Source organism: Callospermophilus lateralis, chromosome 1 (genome assembly GCF_048772815.1).
Source record: "Callospermophilus lateralis isolate mCalLat2 chromosome 1, mCalLat2.hap1, whole genome shotgun sequence".
In the NCBI taxonomy this organism is placed as follows: domain Eukaryota; kingdom Metazoa; phylum Chordata; class Mammalia; order Rodentia; family Sciuridae; genus Callospermophilus; species Callospermophilus lateralis.
The window spans coordinates 57,170,049-57,186,226 of record NC_135305.1 but is presented as its reverse complement, the minus strand read 5'-3'; the positions used below and the strand labels follow the sequence as shown (position 1 = coordinate 57,186,226).

At 35.4% G+C, this 16,178-nt stretch overlaps 1 protein-coding gene across 2 annotated transcripts in view; it reads right to left on the bottom strand.

Annotated features, from left to right (window-relative positions):
- Reln (reelin) overlaps window positions 1-16,178 on the bottom strand; it is a 452,906-nt gene that overhangs the window by 213,114 nt on the left and 223,614 nt on the right. For both annotated transcript variants that reach the window (XM_076862447.2, XM_076862444.2), the window contains exon 8: window positions 10,646-10,697. In XM_076862447.2, the coding sequence (XP_076718562.1) occupies window positions 10,646-10,697 (52 nt within the window). The remainder of the gene's footprint in view (window positions 1-10,645; window positions 10,698-16,178) is intronic.

Genomic DNA, 16,178 nt, shown 5'->3' with positions numbered 1-16,178 from the left:
GTATCCCTAATAGTCCCCTCTATTCCTTTTTACTTTTGGAGTAGAAGAATAAATCAATTGGTGTTTAGTCTCTTAAGGCCTGGGTATTTTATTTTTATTTTTTATTTTTTGGTTATGTCCCTTTCCAGTAATCCCAGGACTTTCCAAAGTAAATCAGAGCAGCACACAATAGAAGGAGCTATTGTCCTCTTGGGGATTGGTAGTGGTTGCTGTGAGTAGCCTCTTTCCCTAAAGTTCTGCCTTAAAAACAATCTGCTTCTCCAAATGTAGCACAAAGCCACAGGAGGAGGAGAGAAGTGATCTCACCAAATTGATAGATGGGGAAGAACACTGCCAGAAATCATGCCTCCAGATAGCATAACGGGGACCATAAATACCACAGGCTCAAGGAGTGTCTGCACAGAAGCCTGTGGAGGATTCTTGTAGCAGGAGTGCTCTTGCTGCCATCACTCAACCCTCAGACCTTAGAGACTAGCAGGGACTAGGAGCTGCATGTAAACAGCAGCATTTGATATAGAAACATCATAAAGTTTTAGAATGGATGCAATCTGGTTGTTCACAACTCCTTGCTATGACTGGAGCAAATCTTAACAAGATCAACACACCCCTTCATCTTTTTAAGATAGATAAGTGAAGGATAAGACCAACCCAAGGTTATAGTGAGTAGAATGCAAAAGAGATGAAAAGAGAACTTAGTGGGGGTGGGGTGGGGTGGGGTTAGAAAGCTAAACACTAGGGCTGGGAATGTGCTCAGTGGCAGAGTACCCAGGTTCTATCCCAGTTCTGAAAGAATAAATAAATAAATAGCTAAACACTATCACTCCCAGGAGATTTTACACATTACTCTAAGTTAGGGTGAAAATACTGTGATGAGCAACATAACGATAATAGCATAACAAGCAGTTCCTGAAATGTTTTTTTTTGTTGTTGTTTGTTTGTTTTGGTTTGGTTTTTTGCTAAGGTTGATTTGATTTTTGTGGCCAATACTATTCTCTAGGGAGAACTAGGAGAGGCTACTCTCACTATACCCCCAAATCATCAAGGAACACAGTAAAAGATTATTTGCAATTTTGCAATTCCTCAAAAAAATTCTGCCCCATCAAGACCATTATTATCCAGAGGATCAATATTTTGATAATTTCTACCAATGTCTGCTCAAATATTTCACTGAAAGAAGTTGTACATGTTTATTTTTCCTATAATAACAACAATGTAGAACCATGATTATATAATACTTAGATTTTTATTTCCTTATTTACTGAGTCTGCCAGGAAAATCCTAAAACCATTAGTTCACTTGGAATATGGCATCAAATCAATCTATTGTAAATAAAGTAACATCTTGAACATATGGGAAGTTTAGAAGTATGAACTAATGAATATGACTTCCAGTTTTAAGCATACAATGCTGAAATTTCCAAGATAGTTGGTTTAATAACAACTCTTAGTTTTCAAGTTTATTTTATTCTTTTCATACTATACAAAATCTATACTATTTAAATTTTATGTATTCATGCGGATTCTTTTATAATGTAGCTTATCTCCATCAATTTCCATTAGTTCATAAATTATATAAAAATGTAATTCAGTTTGTTCTCTAGTAGTGATCTATCTTCTTGCCTTAACACTGTTCAAAGCAAAATATTTTTATTACTTTTATCTTACTGTGTGTCAATCATCTACAGAGTACTTTAGAGTTCAAGGCAAAGGGAAAAAAAATCTACCTGGAAAGATGAGAACTTGGTCCTAAATAGGCTATTTTACCAATTCTCAAATCATGGGTAAAATAAATGCATGAAGAATAGCTACATATGAAAAGCTGTTCTTGGCTGGGCCAACAGTCTCTCCCAGCTCCTGGGAGGCATGACCTTGGCTGCTGTTCCCTGTGCCTGACGGGTCCTACACAACCTACCATGCATGGTGGCTTCTGGCTCTCCTGCAATACAGACTTGATTTGGTGTTCGGTGCCTTGGTTACATTCAGGGGCCTTGGTTAAAGGGGCAGCAGTTTGATTCATGGGTAAAAAGCCAGGCAGGAAAAAAAAAAAATGGTTACTGTAACAGATAATGCTTTGTGGCAGCCCAGGCAGGAAGTGTCCTGGGGCTTCTCAGTCCCCAATGACATGAATGGGAATTGTGACCGAAAAGAGCCTACAGATATTACTTTAATTAAAAACTGTTCCATTCTACACTTGAGGAAATCCTCAAATTTCTCTTGGATCTGTCAAGAACAAACAAATTCAATTTTGGTAAAATATGATATCCAAAGTTGAGATAAATCATTATTCTATTAATATAAATTATTAAGAGAAATGATAAGTCCAAATCTTTGGTCATTCCAAATTACCAATTAAACAACTATTTAAATATGAACATCTAGAGTTTATGTCTGTATCTCTGTCTTGCTTACTAAAAATGCCACTGGGGGAATTTAGCATGCTTGCAACTGAGGAAACATTTTTGAAGGACAGTGTTGTAAGAGGGGCTGTCATGTGGAAGAAAAGTTTCCATTTTAGGTTATCTACTATAAACTGACATGAAGGAGAAGAGAGGTCAAGTAAAGTAGAATAAAATGAATGTGTCCTCAAAAATATTCTGTATCGGTACTAAAAACATGCTTTCTTTAAACTTGAAAGAACTCTTTCATAAACTGTAGAACAGCCAGGTTTTGAAAGCAACTGTTCTTCACCTTCTGTTTTATATTGGTTTATTTTAAAAATGAAGCTACTAAAGAGTAATATTTCTGTTTTGACTGACTTTATTAGCAAAGAGGCTATTCGATTTGCAAACCCCTTTTCTGCAGAAATGTAACACTGTGTGATTTACTGTACTTAATATTTTTGTCCCCTTAGTCACTTTTCTGGCTGAAATGCTCAAACCTCATTAGGGGACGTCTTCCCATTTATGACAGATGGACAATGACCACAGGATATAAAATGAACAGCTGTCCTCCTCCTCTTTGTGCCTTTCTTTACTCCACTCCTAACCCCGTTCCCTCACTTCCAAAATATTTGTATTTCTTCATTGCCATTATTACTCCTATCACAAGGAAGAGAGAAATCAATTCTCTTCCAATTTACGGAATGCCAAGTCATCTTCCAACAACTTTGAGGTGCCCACTCTTTGCAAGCTTCTTTCTAGAGCCATGTTGGGGAAAACAGGGGAGAAAAATGTAGAATGTGTCAGGCTTTGCCAGTTTGCCTGCCAGGCAGGCCTCCTTTCCCCCAGGGCCCACAAAACCTATGCCTGAGTGCTCAAGCCTGCCCCAGTTTTTAGAATACCTAATCCCCACTCAGGCAGCAAGTATTAAGCACCTTGTCTGCTCCACCCAAGCTCTACCATCCTTGCTGCCCTCTGGCTCTGAACTTGTCCCCAGTTCTTAGAATGACCCTTACCTAATTCTTCCTGCGGGGTGCCATCCCCCAAACCTTCACTCTGTGTGGACCTTCTTGGGATGGTACCATGCCTGCTCTTGTCAGTCTCCCTCCTAAATGACAAAGCTCTGCCTCTGGACCTCCCTCTTATCTGGACTTCCAATAAGCTGCATTTTTTCCTGTGTGCTCTGCATCCCTTAATTATCATGAAGGTTTACTGCCTTAGTTGGTTTTTTCTCACACATAGACTCCCCCCACTCATTTGATAATGCATTTTTCCCAAGTTTTATTTTGTTTTTAATTGACACATAATAAATGTACATGTTTATGGAGTACATTTTGATACAATTATGCATCATGCAATGATCCTCATAATAAATTTCTTGAAAGTTGGGGCATTGCCTTTGGGTTTGCTTTCCCTACAGGGAAAAGTGGATTGTTTTGTTATATATAATACACTTCCTAATACCATATTATATATAATACACTTCCTAATATCATGTTATATATAATACACTTCCTAAAGATCTGTGTGATGGAAAGGTCCCTGATTAATTAAGAAGAAAGTGGAAATCGCTTCTAGTGTTGCCCAAGGATTTCATTCAGCATACTCCCTTGCCTCAATGGGTAAGTACTGGGCACCGTGTGGAAGAGCACAGTAACCTATGAATTTAATTCAATTCGATTTATATTTACTGAGTTCTAATTGGGAGTAAAATTCTGCTCTACATACAAAGAGGGATGCATATACATCCTTTAGCCTTCAATGAATATCTAAGCTATAAAGGGTGAAGGTGGATGCATGGAAATGGCCAACACATAAATCAAAGCAGAATGAAGTAGGTGTCCTAAAATAGATTCAGAGGTGGTGAAGGTTTAGAGACATCAGGCTGGGGCAATGAGATGAGTTTTCATGAAGGAGTGGCATTAGGGAGACAATTTGGTCTACACTGATGATTGATTTCTTCTCAATCTGTATTTCATTGCTGCATCCCTCCTTCTAGAACAGCCCCTAATAAATACTAGCAGAAAATATTTATGACCAAACTACTGATAGTTATTTTTAAGTATCATCAGGTGAGCCACAAATTGAATATTTCAAGAGAAAGGGAGTAAAGCTACTTTCAAACTGTCCACACAAGGACTTTCAAATTATCAATTCTAATAATTCGAAAGCACTTAACAATTAATTTGAAACAATTTTCCAGAAGCTATGCTTAGTAGAATTTTATAGAATTTCAGAATATTCCCTTTTATTATTTTAAATGAGACAATTCTTTGGGGTAAAGTGGATTTGAAAAATATATATATTTCAAATCCATAATGTGTGTGTGTGTGTGCGCGCGCATATTTTTCCTTTTTTTCATTTAAACCATATATTCCATAGAAAGTATTAGGTCAACCCTGGTCTGAAGAGGCAGGATACACTAAATTATAATGAGTTTCACATCTCTCTCTCTTTTTTTTTTTTTTTTTTTTTGCGGTGCTGGGGATTGAACTCAGGGCCTAGTGTATGCAAGGCAAACACTCTACCAATTGAGCTATAGCCCCAGCCCCATATCTATCTATTTATTAAATTTAGATAACAGGAATTCCATATATAACTATTTCAGATTTTTTCCTATGTTAATATAGATCTTTGAAGATCTAAAAATCAACTCTTAAATCTTATTTTAATATATTTTATATCTAAGACTCTTATTCTCAAATAAGAAGTGTATTTAACCTCTTAAACCATAGACATTAATTTGGTCATTAACATTTTCTGAACTTTTGTTTTTTATTTATATTTGTTTCAAGCTCATGCCACCAGAGATTTTTTTTAATCTGATATAGGTTCCATGTTTCAGAAGAGGTTTTACTATTTCATAATAAATTCCCCAAGGTCTTATTTACCAAGGAGAGTGACTCTTGAAAAAAATGAGACTCTAATTTGAAATATACTTCAATAAGTTCTCGGAGGAAATGAACAATAATTCACATTGCAGTGTGCAGGGCTCGATTTCTCCTCCCCCTGAATTACCTGCTCTAAAAGAGTTGAGAGAGCTTCTCTACCAAATCAAGTTCTGAGTAATTAATACATTTATGAATTAGGCTCAAAGGAAAAAGAAACTGTTTCTCTTATGTTGCATAAAGTATAAAAGTATAAATCTCTTAAAAGTGGATTTTATTCCTTTTATCTATTTCAGAAAAAAAAATCCAGGTCTTTCTTTTACACAAAAATCTTTCAATTTAGCTCAGACTACCTCTAAATTTGTGAGTAAGCTCTCATTTATCTCAGAGTTTCTATGGCACATACAGTATAGAAAGAGAACAATTCAGGCCTAAGGACACTTTTATATCTTAATATATAAAGATAAAGCACTTATGCTTTAATAACTCTCCTCTGTCTTAAGATGATAAAATTGAACAAAAAAGCAGTGAAACACACACACACACACACACACACACACACACACACAAAACCCCCTCTTCCCCACAAACACTCTCTACAAATCCTTAGGATATTTATAAGTAAAAGCAGGGGGCAAGGAGATACTATTTCTACTAATTATAAACAAATAATAGATGCTGGTTATTTCAATAATTCCATATTGATGAACATATGGGCATGTATTTCTGTCTATCTGATTCACTAAAAATAGTTTATTTGTGATTCTCAGTTTCCTTCTGGGTCATCTTTTCCATTGTCTGGGGTCCTCAGATTGCCTCCCCCTAGCTCACTTTTGTCATGAAATGTCTGTGTCACACCAATTTAGCACTTAGCTTCATAGCATTATGATATCACTGTAATGGTCACTTGTCACTCTGGAAAGAAATATTTATAGCATCTATTTGTTGTGAGTCCTTGGGTTGAGGACTGAGGATATCATGATGGACAAGTCAGATCTGCCTCCCACGCCACACTATTTGCTCTTCATAGTGCCTGTTTTCAAATGTTTTATCTTTTATGAATTCTGTTATTTTGAAGAAAGAGTTGGCAAAACTGAACAAGCATATTACTTGGAAAATTTTTGTAGAGTGACTTGATGCAGATTTATATCCAAGAAGTAACGAGTCCACTCTTAATACTGCAAATATTTTTCTTAAGATTTAATTTTATTATATTTCTGTACTGTTACAGACAGAAAGAGGGCCCTTTTGCAGACCTCTATCGAATAAGTTAAATAAAGAACAAAATCAGACCATTTTAAACAAGTTAAAGAAGTTAAAAGCCCCACTTAGCCCTCTTAATAAATACATTAAAAGTCCCAGCTGATACAGATTAGCTCCTCAAACCCAATTTTATGTGACATTGTTTATAGCCACAAGGGCCAGTCCTTCTGGTCTAACAGGCACTTCTGTTCTCCTTCAGTAAGTTGCTTGTGTTCACTCCATCCTCTCACCTGGAAAACCTTTCCGTTTTTTCAAGTGCTCAGGTTGTTGGCTTTCAGAGACATCTCTCACTAAGAAGCCTCCCTGAATTGTACCACCCTGCAGGACCTGATTGAGCCCTGGAACCCTGAGATCAGCACATACTCCCACCCATTTATGACCATCTGGCCCTGTCCAGAGAATCCATACTCTGTGCATATCTGGTGCCTTCTACTACACCAGTGCTGTAAAAAGTAATATAAAAATATTATCCTCTCACTTTTTTTTCTTACTATGATTAAGTTAGCTGAAGAGAGTGCCAAATGAATTTTCAGTAAAATTCTATTAAATGAATTATTGCTACAAAGCACTATCGGCATTTCCGTTTGACCCAGAACCCTACGTGGAAAAAAACAGAGTTTGGAGGCATCCATAAGATAATGGTTTGCAAGGGCATCTGCTCAAATTTTTCTTCTTATCCCAGAGGAAATCTAAAGGAAATGGGTAAATACCCCTAAGGCTACAACCATAAATTCCACAAGTCAAATCTAATGATTCAAGGGAGGTTTGTAGCAAATCGATGCCTCAGCATAGAAATGGATACAAGATCTTTCATTGGAATGGAAAAATGAAGAGTTCTTCTAAGAATACTTTAGGAAACTTTTCAAGATGATTTAGCTATTGATAATCTGATAAATTTCAGCTTACAAAAGTGGGTTTTCAGGATGCTTTAACTTTAAAAATCACTTAAGATACTCAGTATGTTTGTTTACATTTATATGTGTATGTATTTCTGTATATATACATACATGTATAATATATATGTAATATATACACACATATAATATGCATATATACTACATATATCTCTGTGTGCATATATGTGTGTATATATAAAGAATTGGGAGGTAATTTATGCTAAACATTGGCATGATAGAGTTTATTACAGATATCCCTTAATAATACAAGCAATTTCTGTACACATATCTCTGAAGTACCTGGGTTTCTTTTCAATAATATTTGTCACATAATTAAAAATGGTTACAAGAGCAATATAAAAATATTAACACAGTTTTTTCAAGTGTGGTTAAATATGCCTAATTATGAATATAAGTCATCACTGAGGTCATAAATAATGATGGATTCCCCTAGAAATTACCTAATGTAACTTCTGAGTCATTGTACTGTACAATGAACATTTAACATCTTAAATAACTTTCTAAAGAAAGAGTGACACTGAAACTGATCAATTTAATCATGTTACTAATATAGATCTGGAGAATTCCAAAACACACAAAGAAGTATAACTGTCAATATGTAGGGTTTTTAAAAAATAATCCATGTAGTTTTTGAGATAAGCATAAATGAAATGACTATGAAACTGTGGTTGCTATTTTGATATTTGGTTGTCATGGGCTCAAAAAGTATAAGGTGAATATACACATTTATAACATCTCTAGAATTTATGGGCATGCTCCCTTATAGCTTTTAACATTAGTGGAATGAGATCCACAAAACCATTTCTGGAGAGTTCTGCTTACTATAATGTATATTTTCACCACCTTACATCATATAAAATACAACTAATTGTTTGCTACTCCATTGTTGCTCTGTCACTCTAACCCTTTTTGGCTCTCAAGAATTTTTAGTCTCAAAATGCAGCAAGTAAATATCCCAACGAAATTTCTAAGCAATAATTTCTTTTCATTAAACATTTTGTTTCACTCTAAATAACACATTAAAATTTCACTTTTTATCTTAAAACTGTTACCCCAAAAGAAAATTTGTAAATCTATTTTTAAGTTATAGATAGATAGACGAAAGAGAGAGAACACTCTATCTATCTTCTTTGAAATCCTCAATTCTTCCCATCTTTGAATCCAAGATTCAAATTCATGCTTTAAATAATGCAAGCTGGCCTGGTGCGTTGCTGCTCTCTGGCCTGTGGGAAAATCAGGGGTTCTTGCTAGCATATGGGTCTAGTCCCAAGACCTTAGACTGGTGCTTTTCTGGCTTTGGAGTCTCAGGTACTAACTCCGAATTCTCTAACTCCCTTTCCTGGCTCTTTTCATTAGCTCTTCTGTAATTGATATTGTAATTGGTGTGAATATAAGGTAAGGAAAAGAAAATCTATGTCAAATTAGCAGTATATACTTCACTGTTCACAAAAATAGACATTTTCCCCCTCTATAACAAAGATAATTTAATTGATGCTGGATCTTTTCTCCCATGAATAAAGTACAATTACTAATGAATTGTGAGACACAGTTTAAAATGGATTCCCCCATATTCTCTCATTGCTTACATATATTATCTGAAATTAATGTTTATTGTCTAACAAAAAGAATAAAAACAATATAGATAAATTGGTATCCATTATTCAACTTATTTTTTTTTCTTAATAGCATCATGAATTTAAACTATTTGTCCTGGTTAAGAGCCTCAAAGTTACCTGCCATGCTAACCTTCAAAAATTGTTTTTGTCATTTTACTACTTTAAAAACTGAACTTTATTTTTTTCCTAAAAAAGTATTACATGTGCATTACAGAAAAGTTAGGATATACTGTTAACAGGCCAAAGCATTTCTTTTCTTTCTTCCTTTTCCCCTGTGGACTTGGGAATTGAACCCAGGGCCTTGTGTGTGCTGGGCAAGCACTCTACCATGGAGCTAACAGATCACTCACTAATAGATCACAGAACTATTAGGAACTTCTCATAAAAACTCATAAAACTTTCTCATTGAAAACTAAAAATTTTTGTTTTGCTAACACTATTTTATGACCACATATGGATGTATGAATTGTCTGTAAATTTTTGAAGATAATATTATCAATGTGAGAAGAAAGTAACTGAAACTGTAATCAGGCAGTTTCACACAATACCTGCACAAGCTAAAACAAGCACATTGATGATAAAGTGACAACTGCATGACCAGCAGAAAACTGTTCTTAGCTACAATCAGCCACAGTGAGTTTCTGGATGTAGAAACCTGACTTGCAATTTGCAGTTGAAGGCTATTGAGGAAAATGTCTTTTCACTAGTGGTGCATCTCCAAACATACAGGAGTGAAGAGAGTGGAGACCAGAGGACCCTGACCCAGGCATGGCTGCCAGACACCAGCAATTTTCACACTAAATGGGGGAGATCTGTAAAGCTAGGTCCCATCTAGAAGACAGGATCTTTCTTTTCCTAGAATATTCCCTTTGGAAATTTGTTTGAGATCTCTCTCTCTTTCTCTCTCTCTCTCTCTCTCTCTCTCTCTCTCTCTCACACACACACACACACACACACACACACACACACACACACCTTTAAAAATCAAAAAGGTATGGAATAGAAAAGACAACAAAACTACAAATACTTGAACCAAAGCCATCGTATTCTACTGAATGCTTTTGGTAGGAACTTTCAGCTCATATAAAAACACTTAAATATTACCAGATACAGTTGTTTTTTTTTCATTATTTATGTCAAAATTAAGCATAATTATTTATGTCAAACATAAAGCCTTAATTTGTTTCTTTTTAGCCACCAATAATTATCTCTTCCACTACCAGTTAGACAGAGCTCAGGCAACTGAACAGATTTCTATCTTAGTCTGAGAAAAACATAACTAGTGAGATAATTCTACTGTAATAAAATAACTCAATGTATTTAAAATCTATATGTAAATACTTTAAAGATGTTCCAGATTTTCACAAGCATTTTTAATACCACTCAGCATTGGAGAGGACTGGAACAGAGTGTAATATTTAAAAATATTTAATTTCACTTTTAAATGCTTTAAATTATTTACTGCAAACTTAAGGCTTATTCTTCTGTAAAGCCAAAAGAATTTGGCACTACAATTCTGATTGTACACTGTGATTAAAACAAACATTTCCAAGTTAAATTGCTGTACATGCTAAAAACACTTACCAATGGAAAACTGGAGGACAGAAGCTGTAGTTGTATTTAGGCCTGTCGTAGTCTAGAAAGAGAAACACAAAAATGAGACATGAGAGAAAGAGAAGGGACAGGTGTTAGAAAGAAAAGGGAGGGGGGAAAGTACCATCGAGAAAGGTCGCACTTATCCAGGAGTTTGTTCATTTTCATCAATATGGTCTGAATACAGATATATTTCCTGTTCCTCTTGGTGGGGAAGAACTATGAGAACCTGATTTAGGCATGAAGAGTGAACTTCTCAGAGTTCTATTGAAACTCTTTTTAGGGCAATCTACCAGGTAATCTTGTGAGGGAATTGAGTGAAGCCCCTCTCTACTTACCCCATCACCTTTCCCATTCTACTACAGGTCTGGGACTCAGGGGATGCCATGAAAAGGCTACCAAAATAATTGGGAAGTAAATGAAGAGCAAATGAGTAGAATAAGATTATTTTGAAAAGTGAAGAGTACAGTAGCTAAAGAATACAGAATTTCTTGGGGGATGCTGCAAATGCTCTAAATTGATTGAGACAATGGTTGCATAACTTGTTGAATAAATTATAAGCCTTGCACTGGACACCCAAAGTTCATGAATCATGGAAATGGTGGATTATTTCTTTATAAAACTGTGTGTGTGTGTGTGTGTGTGTGTGTGTGTGTGTGTAAGAGAGAGAGAGAGAGAGAGAGAGAGAGAGAGAGAGACTGAATTATGGGCCAAGAAATAGTGATTCAATACATTTCTCCTACATTTTTTGGTTTCAAGAAGCTTGCTTAATTAGAGAAATGCAAATTAAAACTACACTGAGATTCCACCTCACTTCAGCCAGAATGGCAATTATAAAGAACACAAGTAACAATAAATGTTGGTGAGGATGTAGGGAGAAAGAATGGGATCCTTTTCCCTGACATGCAGATGCTAACACACAATAAGGGGAGGGTGGGGAGGGAAAGAATTGAAGTCAGTTGGATTAGACAAAAGAGAAGGAAGGGAAGGGAGGGAGGAGGGGAATAGGAAGGACAGTAGAATTAATCAGACATAACTTTCCTAGCCTTGTATTTGAATACATGACCAGGGTAACTTTGCATCATGACTAACTATAAGAATGGGATCCTAATTAGAATAAGTTATACTCCATGCATGTATAATATACCAAAATACATTCTACTCTCATATATAACTAAAAAAACAACAACAACAAAGCTTGTTTTAACAGTTTTCCTTCTTCTAAAACAGCACTCATGTAGTTTTATCTTTACATTCTTATTATTTTTTAGCATTTTAAAATTTGTTCTAATTAGTTATACATGACAGCAGAATGCATTTCAACTCATTGTACACAAATGGAACACAACTTTTCATTTCTCTGGTTGTACATGATGTAGAGTTACACCATCGTGCAATTATACCCATACATAGGGTAATAATGTCGGTCTCATTCCACCATCTTTCCCACCCCTATATGCTCTCCTCTTCCCTTGCTCCCCTCTGTCCAACCCAAAGTCCCTCCATTCTTCCCTTGCTCCCCCCCACCATTATGAATCAGCATCTACTTATCAGAGAAAACATTTGACCTTTGCTTTTTGGGGATTGGCTTACTTCACTTAGCATGATATTCTCCAGCTCCATCCATTTACCTGTAAATGCCATAATGAGATGATAATGAAGCTTCTTCTTCTGCTGGGTTCCCAAGTACCGTATGATAAAGTATAGGATGTTTTTTGTGACTCCACTTTCAAGAACAGAAAGTGTTTAACTGTGTTTCCATGGTGACAGCAGCAGTAGGCTGTCTTTCTGTTGCTTATCTTATGTTTTAACATCTCTAGACATATCCCTGTACCTTGTTAGCCCCCAGTGACAGAGCCCATGAGTGTGGAAGAGTCAAGTGCTATATAGTCCATGAGTGAGTGATCAGACCTCTTGCTCTGCCAGGACCGGGTTGAGATATGCATATTGAATGATGTACGACCTGATCCACAAAGATGACTGGACATGTGCTTTAAACAGGTGGCTTTGAGATTCAATGAAGCAGAAAAAAGGTAAAAGAGGAGAGGGCAAAAAAGATATGCCCTACATTATCCATCTAAAAGCATTATTATTAGCTACTAATTTATTTTAAACAGCAAAAATCACTGGTGTCACCGTGACAGAGAAAATTTTCTCTTTAATTTGAATCTGCCCACTATGCCCCTATCTCTGTTTCTTCCCCCGCTAGATACACCAGAAAAAAAAAAAAAGTACAATAAAATTCTTTAAAAGTAATGTTTTTCCTCTTAGAGTTTTTAGAGAAAGTTGAACTATCTGTCCTCATGGGTTTCTACTTAGATAATTTGATCTTAAAATTCAAAGAGGCACAACACCAATAGAGAGATTTTTTTAAAAAATTTCAAATAAATTGAATGATTTTATGTGACTGAATAGATTCCCAGATGAATAATGAAACACTTCTGAAATAGATTCTTTGAAATAATGGAATTATATAAATTGAAAACACCATGGTTATTGCTACTGCTAGTGCATTAAATATACTAGTCTTCAATTCTTACCCTGATGGTATAATAAATGCTGCTCGTGTCCCCTGCATGATCAAGTTCCACAGTGGTGACCTCTGCTATCGAACAGCAAGTTGCATGAAATACTGCCAAATTTCAAATTACATGGGTTAACTGAGAGTGACCCTAGGCTTTGATTAGTCATTGATTCTGCATTTTTTTCTTCAGGGATGCTAAGCTCTGGTGCAATGGTTGATTATCATTTTTTAACATTTACCTAATCACTTTATTAGTAAAATTGTCAGCTATAAGGAAAAATAGGAAAGATGAAGAGAAAGAAGTAACAAGAAGCACTGCCTATAAAATCTACCCCTCTGTACTTGTACTTGGGTTTTAAAAACTGTTTATTAATCTTGAGTTCAAATATGTAACTTTAGTTTGCAATGTTAGTAAGTCTTTAAACCTGACATTCTGAAAACAAAAGGGCTTTTTAGGAGGCTTTTGATAAATAATATAGCAATTATGAATAATTGATGAAGAACTTTTATCCTATCAAATCTCACTGCTGTTAAATAATCAAATAGACTTCAAACTGTAGAAAATTAGTATGATGACTAAATGAATCTGAAGAATTCACTATGGACTTAAGCTGTTCATTCTGTACTTCTTCCATGAAAAACGTCAGCCCAAACTCATGCATTTCTATATATGTAAGAATAATTTAGTACATAATTTCTTTTTCAAAAATGAAGGTTAGGGCTGGGGCTGTAGCTCAATAGTAGCTTAGTAGTAATGGAAACCCAAGCTCCTATAATGCCCCCCAAATAGCAGCTACCACATCTGACTGACTTTGCCTTTTATTGACATGAAATGACTATGTATTTAAATTTGATGTACTGGGGGCTTCTCTGAAATTGTTCTTCACTCCCTCTTCCCTTTTGCCCTTCTGAAGGAGGACCCAGTCATTATCCTAAATCATTCCTTTTGTTCCTCTAACTTCTTCTTTCTTTGACTTATTTCTTCTCCCCAATTTATCTCAATTTCTAGGAATGGCAAGTTCTGCAGGCAAACATCTCATGATGGGATCCCAAACTCCTCCTACCCGCAACAGTAATGACTCCCCTGATGCCAACAGGACTCTACATGACCAGACCTGAGATAAAGATCAACCAGATCACTATGGACCAAGACCACCAACTACACATACTTCTCACCTCACACCCTAATTCCTCTCCTTTGTAATTGTCATTACCTTAAAGGTAAGTCTTAAGTCACTAGACCTCTGTCCTTTCCAGTGTTGGCCACACTAAAAGTATCTTTCTTTTCTATTTCACTACCACTCTTTCTGTTATATGGATACTTCTTGGGGCAAGTGGCCATACCTGGTCTTTTGAGACCCCCCTGGAGCTAGACTTCTGATCTAGGCCTCCAGTCACAGAGACGCTCTTTGTTGGCATTTTTAAAAGATAAAAAGACTTAATCAACCATGGTTCTTGGTCTATAGTTGTTTTACAATATCAATAAGAATTAAATTTCTGAAAAATAAGAAAACATGCTGTTTAAAAAGTGATTTTGAGAGCTGGTATCTTTCATCAGTCTTAGTGAACAACAACTTTGACTGGATTCAGTCTTGACATACCATGGAGATTTTTAATTTTAGTAAACATAAGGTTAATGGACAACCGAATTTCTCACTTTTCATTTGATTTGTCTGCTTTCTATAAATACAATTTGGATGGAAATATATATTTTTACTTTGGGGGTATCAATACAATATCAAAATTATTGAAAACTAGAAGTCACTAGTATAAAACATGGATGTCATCTCATCCTTCTCAATCTCTTTTCATCCCCTTCCCTTTGAAACTGTAGTAAATTCATCTTAGGGAAATACATGCATTGGAAATACAAAACTACATGTTCTTTCTAATTTATCAGATGAAAATAATTATAATTATTTTTGAATATTTTCATTTTCAGTTGTAAGGCTAATCTCTCATTAATTATATCATGTAATTCAAAACTAGCCTACTGGGATATCAGTAAACTGGGATATAGTAAAACAACCAGAATTAAATACACATGGGATCAAATAAACTAGATGTTTCAGCTTTTATGCTATGGAAATATGAAATTCTGGCATGATATTGTTAGACACTTTAACTTCCTATTAACCAGTAGAAACAAAAAGAACTTGCCAAGATTTCTAGAAACATTACTGAATGGGGGCACCTTCTAAAATAGGCAATTACTCTAAGCTCAATTAACTATGATAAAACTTTAATTTTATTTCAAGGTTTATAGATAATTAATTCAGTCATGGAACATTATTTAAAATGTACTAGAAAATCCTTTTTTTTTTTCCTAGGAAGAATTTCACTATCGGAGTCACATGTGTCTGTAAGAATATTATAACACCTATGAGTCTTGAATTATGAGCACGTATTCTTTTAATTTACATCCAATTAATTCTGTTTGTGTTCTAATTTCAACTACAACTCTACAATTCATCAATGCTCTGAAGCTTGTATCTTTAATAAATTAAATGTACCTATTGCCATAAAAGAGGTATCCAAGCAGCATAAAATAAGAACCATGTTGCAAAAATTAATTGGTTTTCACATTTTGATAACTAAATTGACTTTTAATTGCCTATTTAGGTTTTTTTCCCCCACCCTCTTTGCCATGGAAGTCAGCCTTTTGGCAACTTTTAAAGTCAATGATTGTGAAACACAATGTGTGACACAGGTGAAAAATACAACTGGTTACTAAAAGCCCCATGAAAAGGAAGACAAGAGAACAAGAGAAAACAAGAGAACAAGCATTGAAGTTTAAGCTGAAAAGCAGAAAAACAAAGCAGAGAAGATGCCACAAGAGTATTAGGGGCAAAGTGCTTGAGCCCTGTCATATCACTGCTTTTATATCCTTTTTCAGGACGAATGTAGTCATCGTGTAAGAGAGATGGACCAAGTAACAAGAGGCTTATTAGCCACATGCTGATGGCTAGGGGTTTCATTGCTTTCAATTTAGAATGCTCA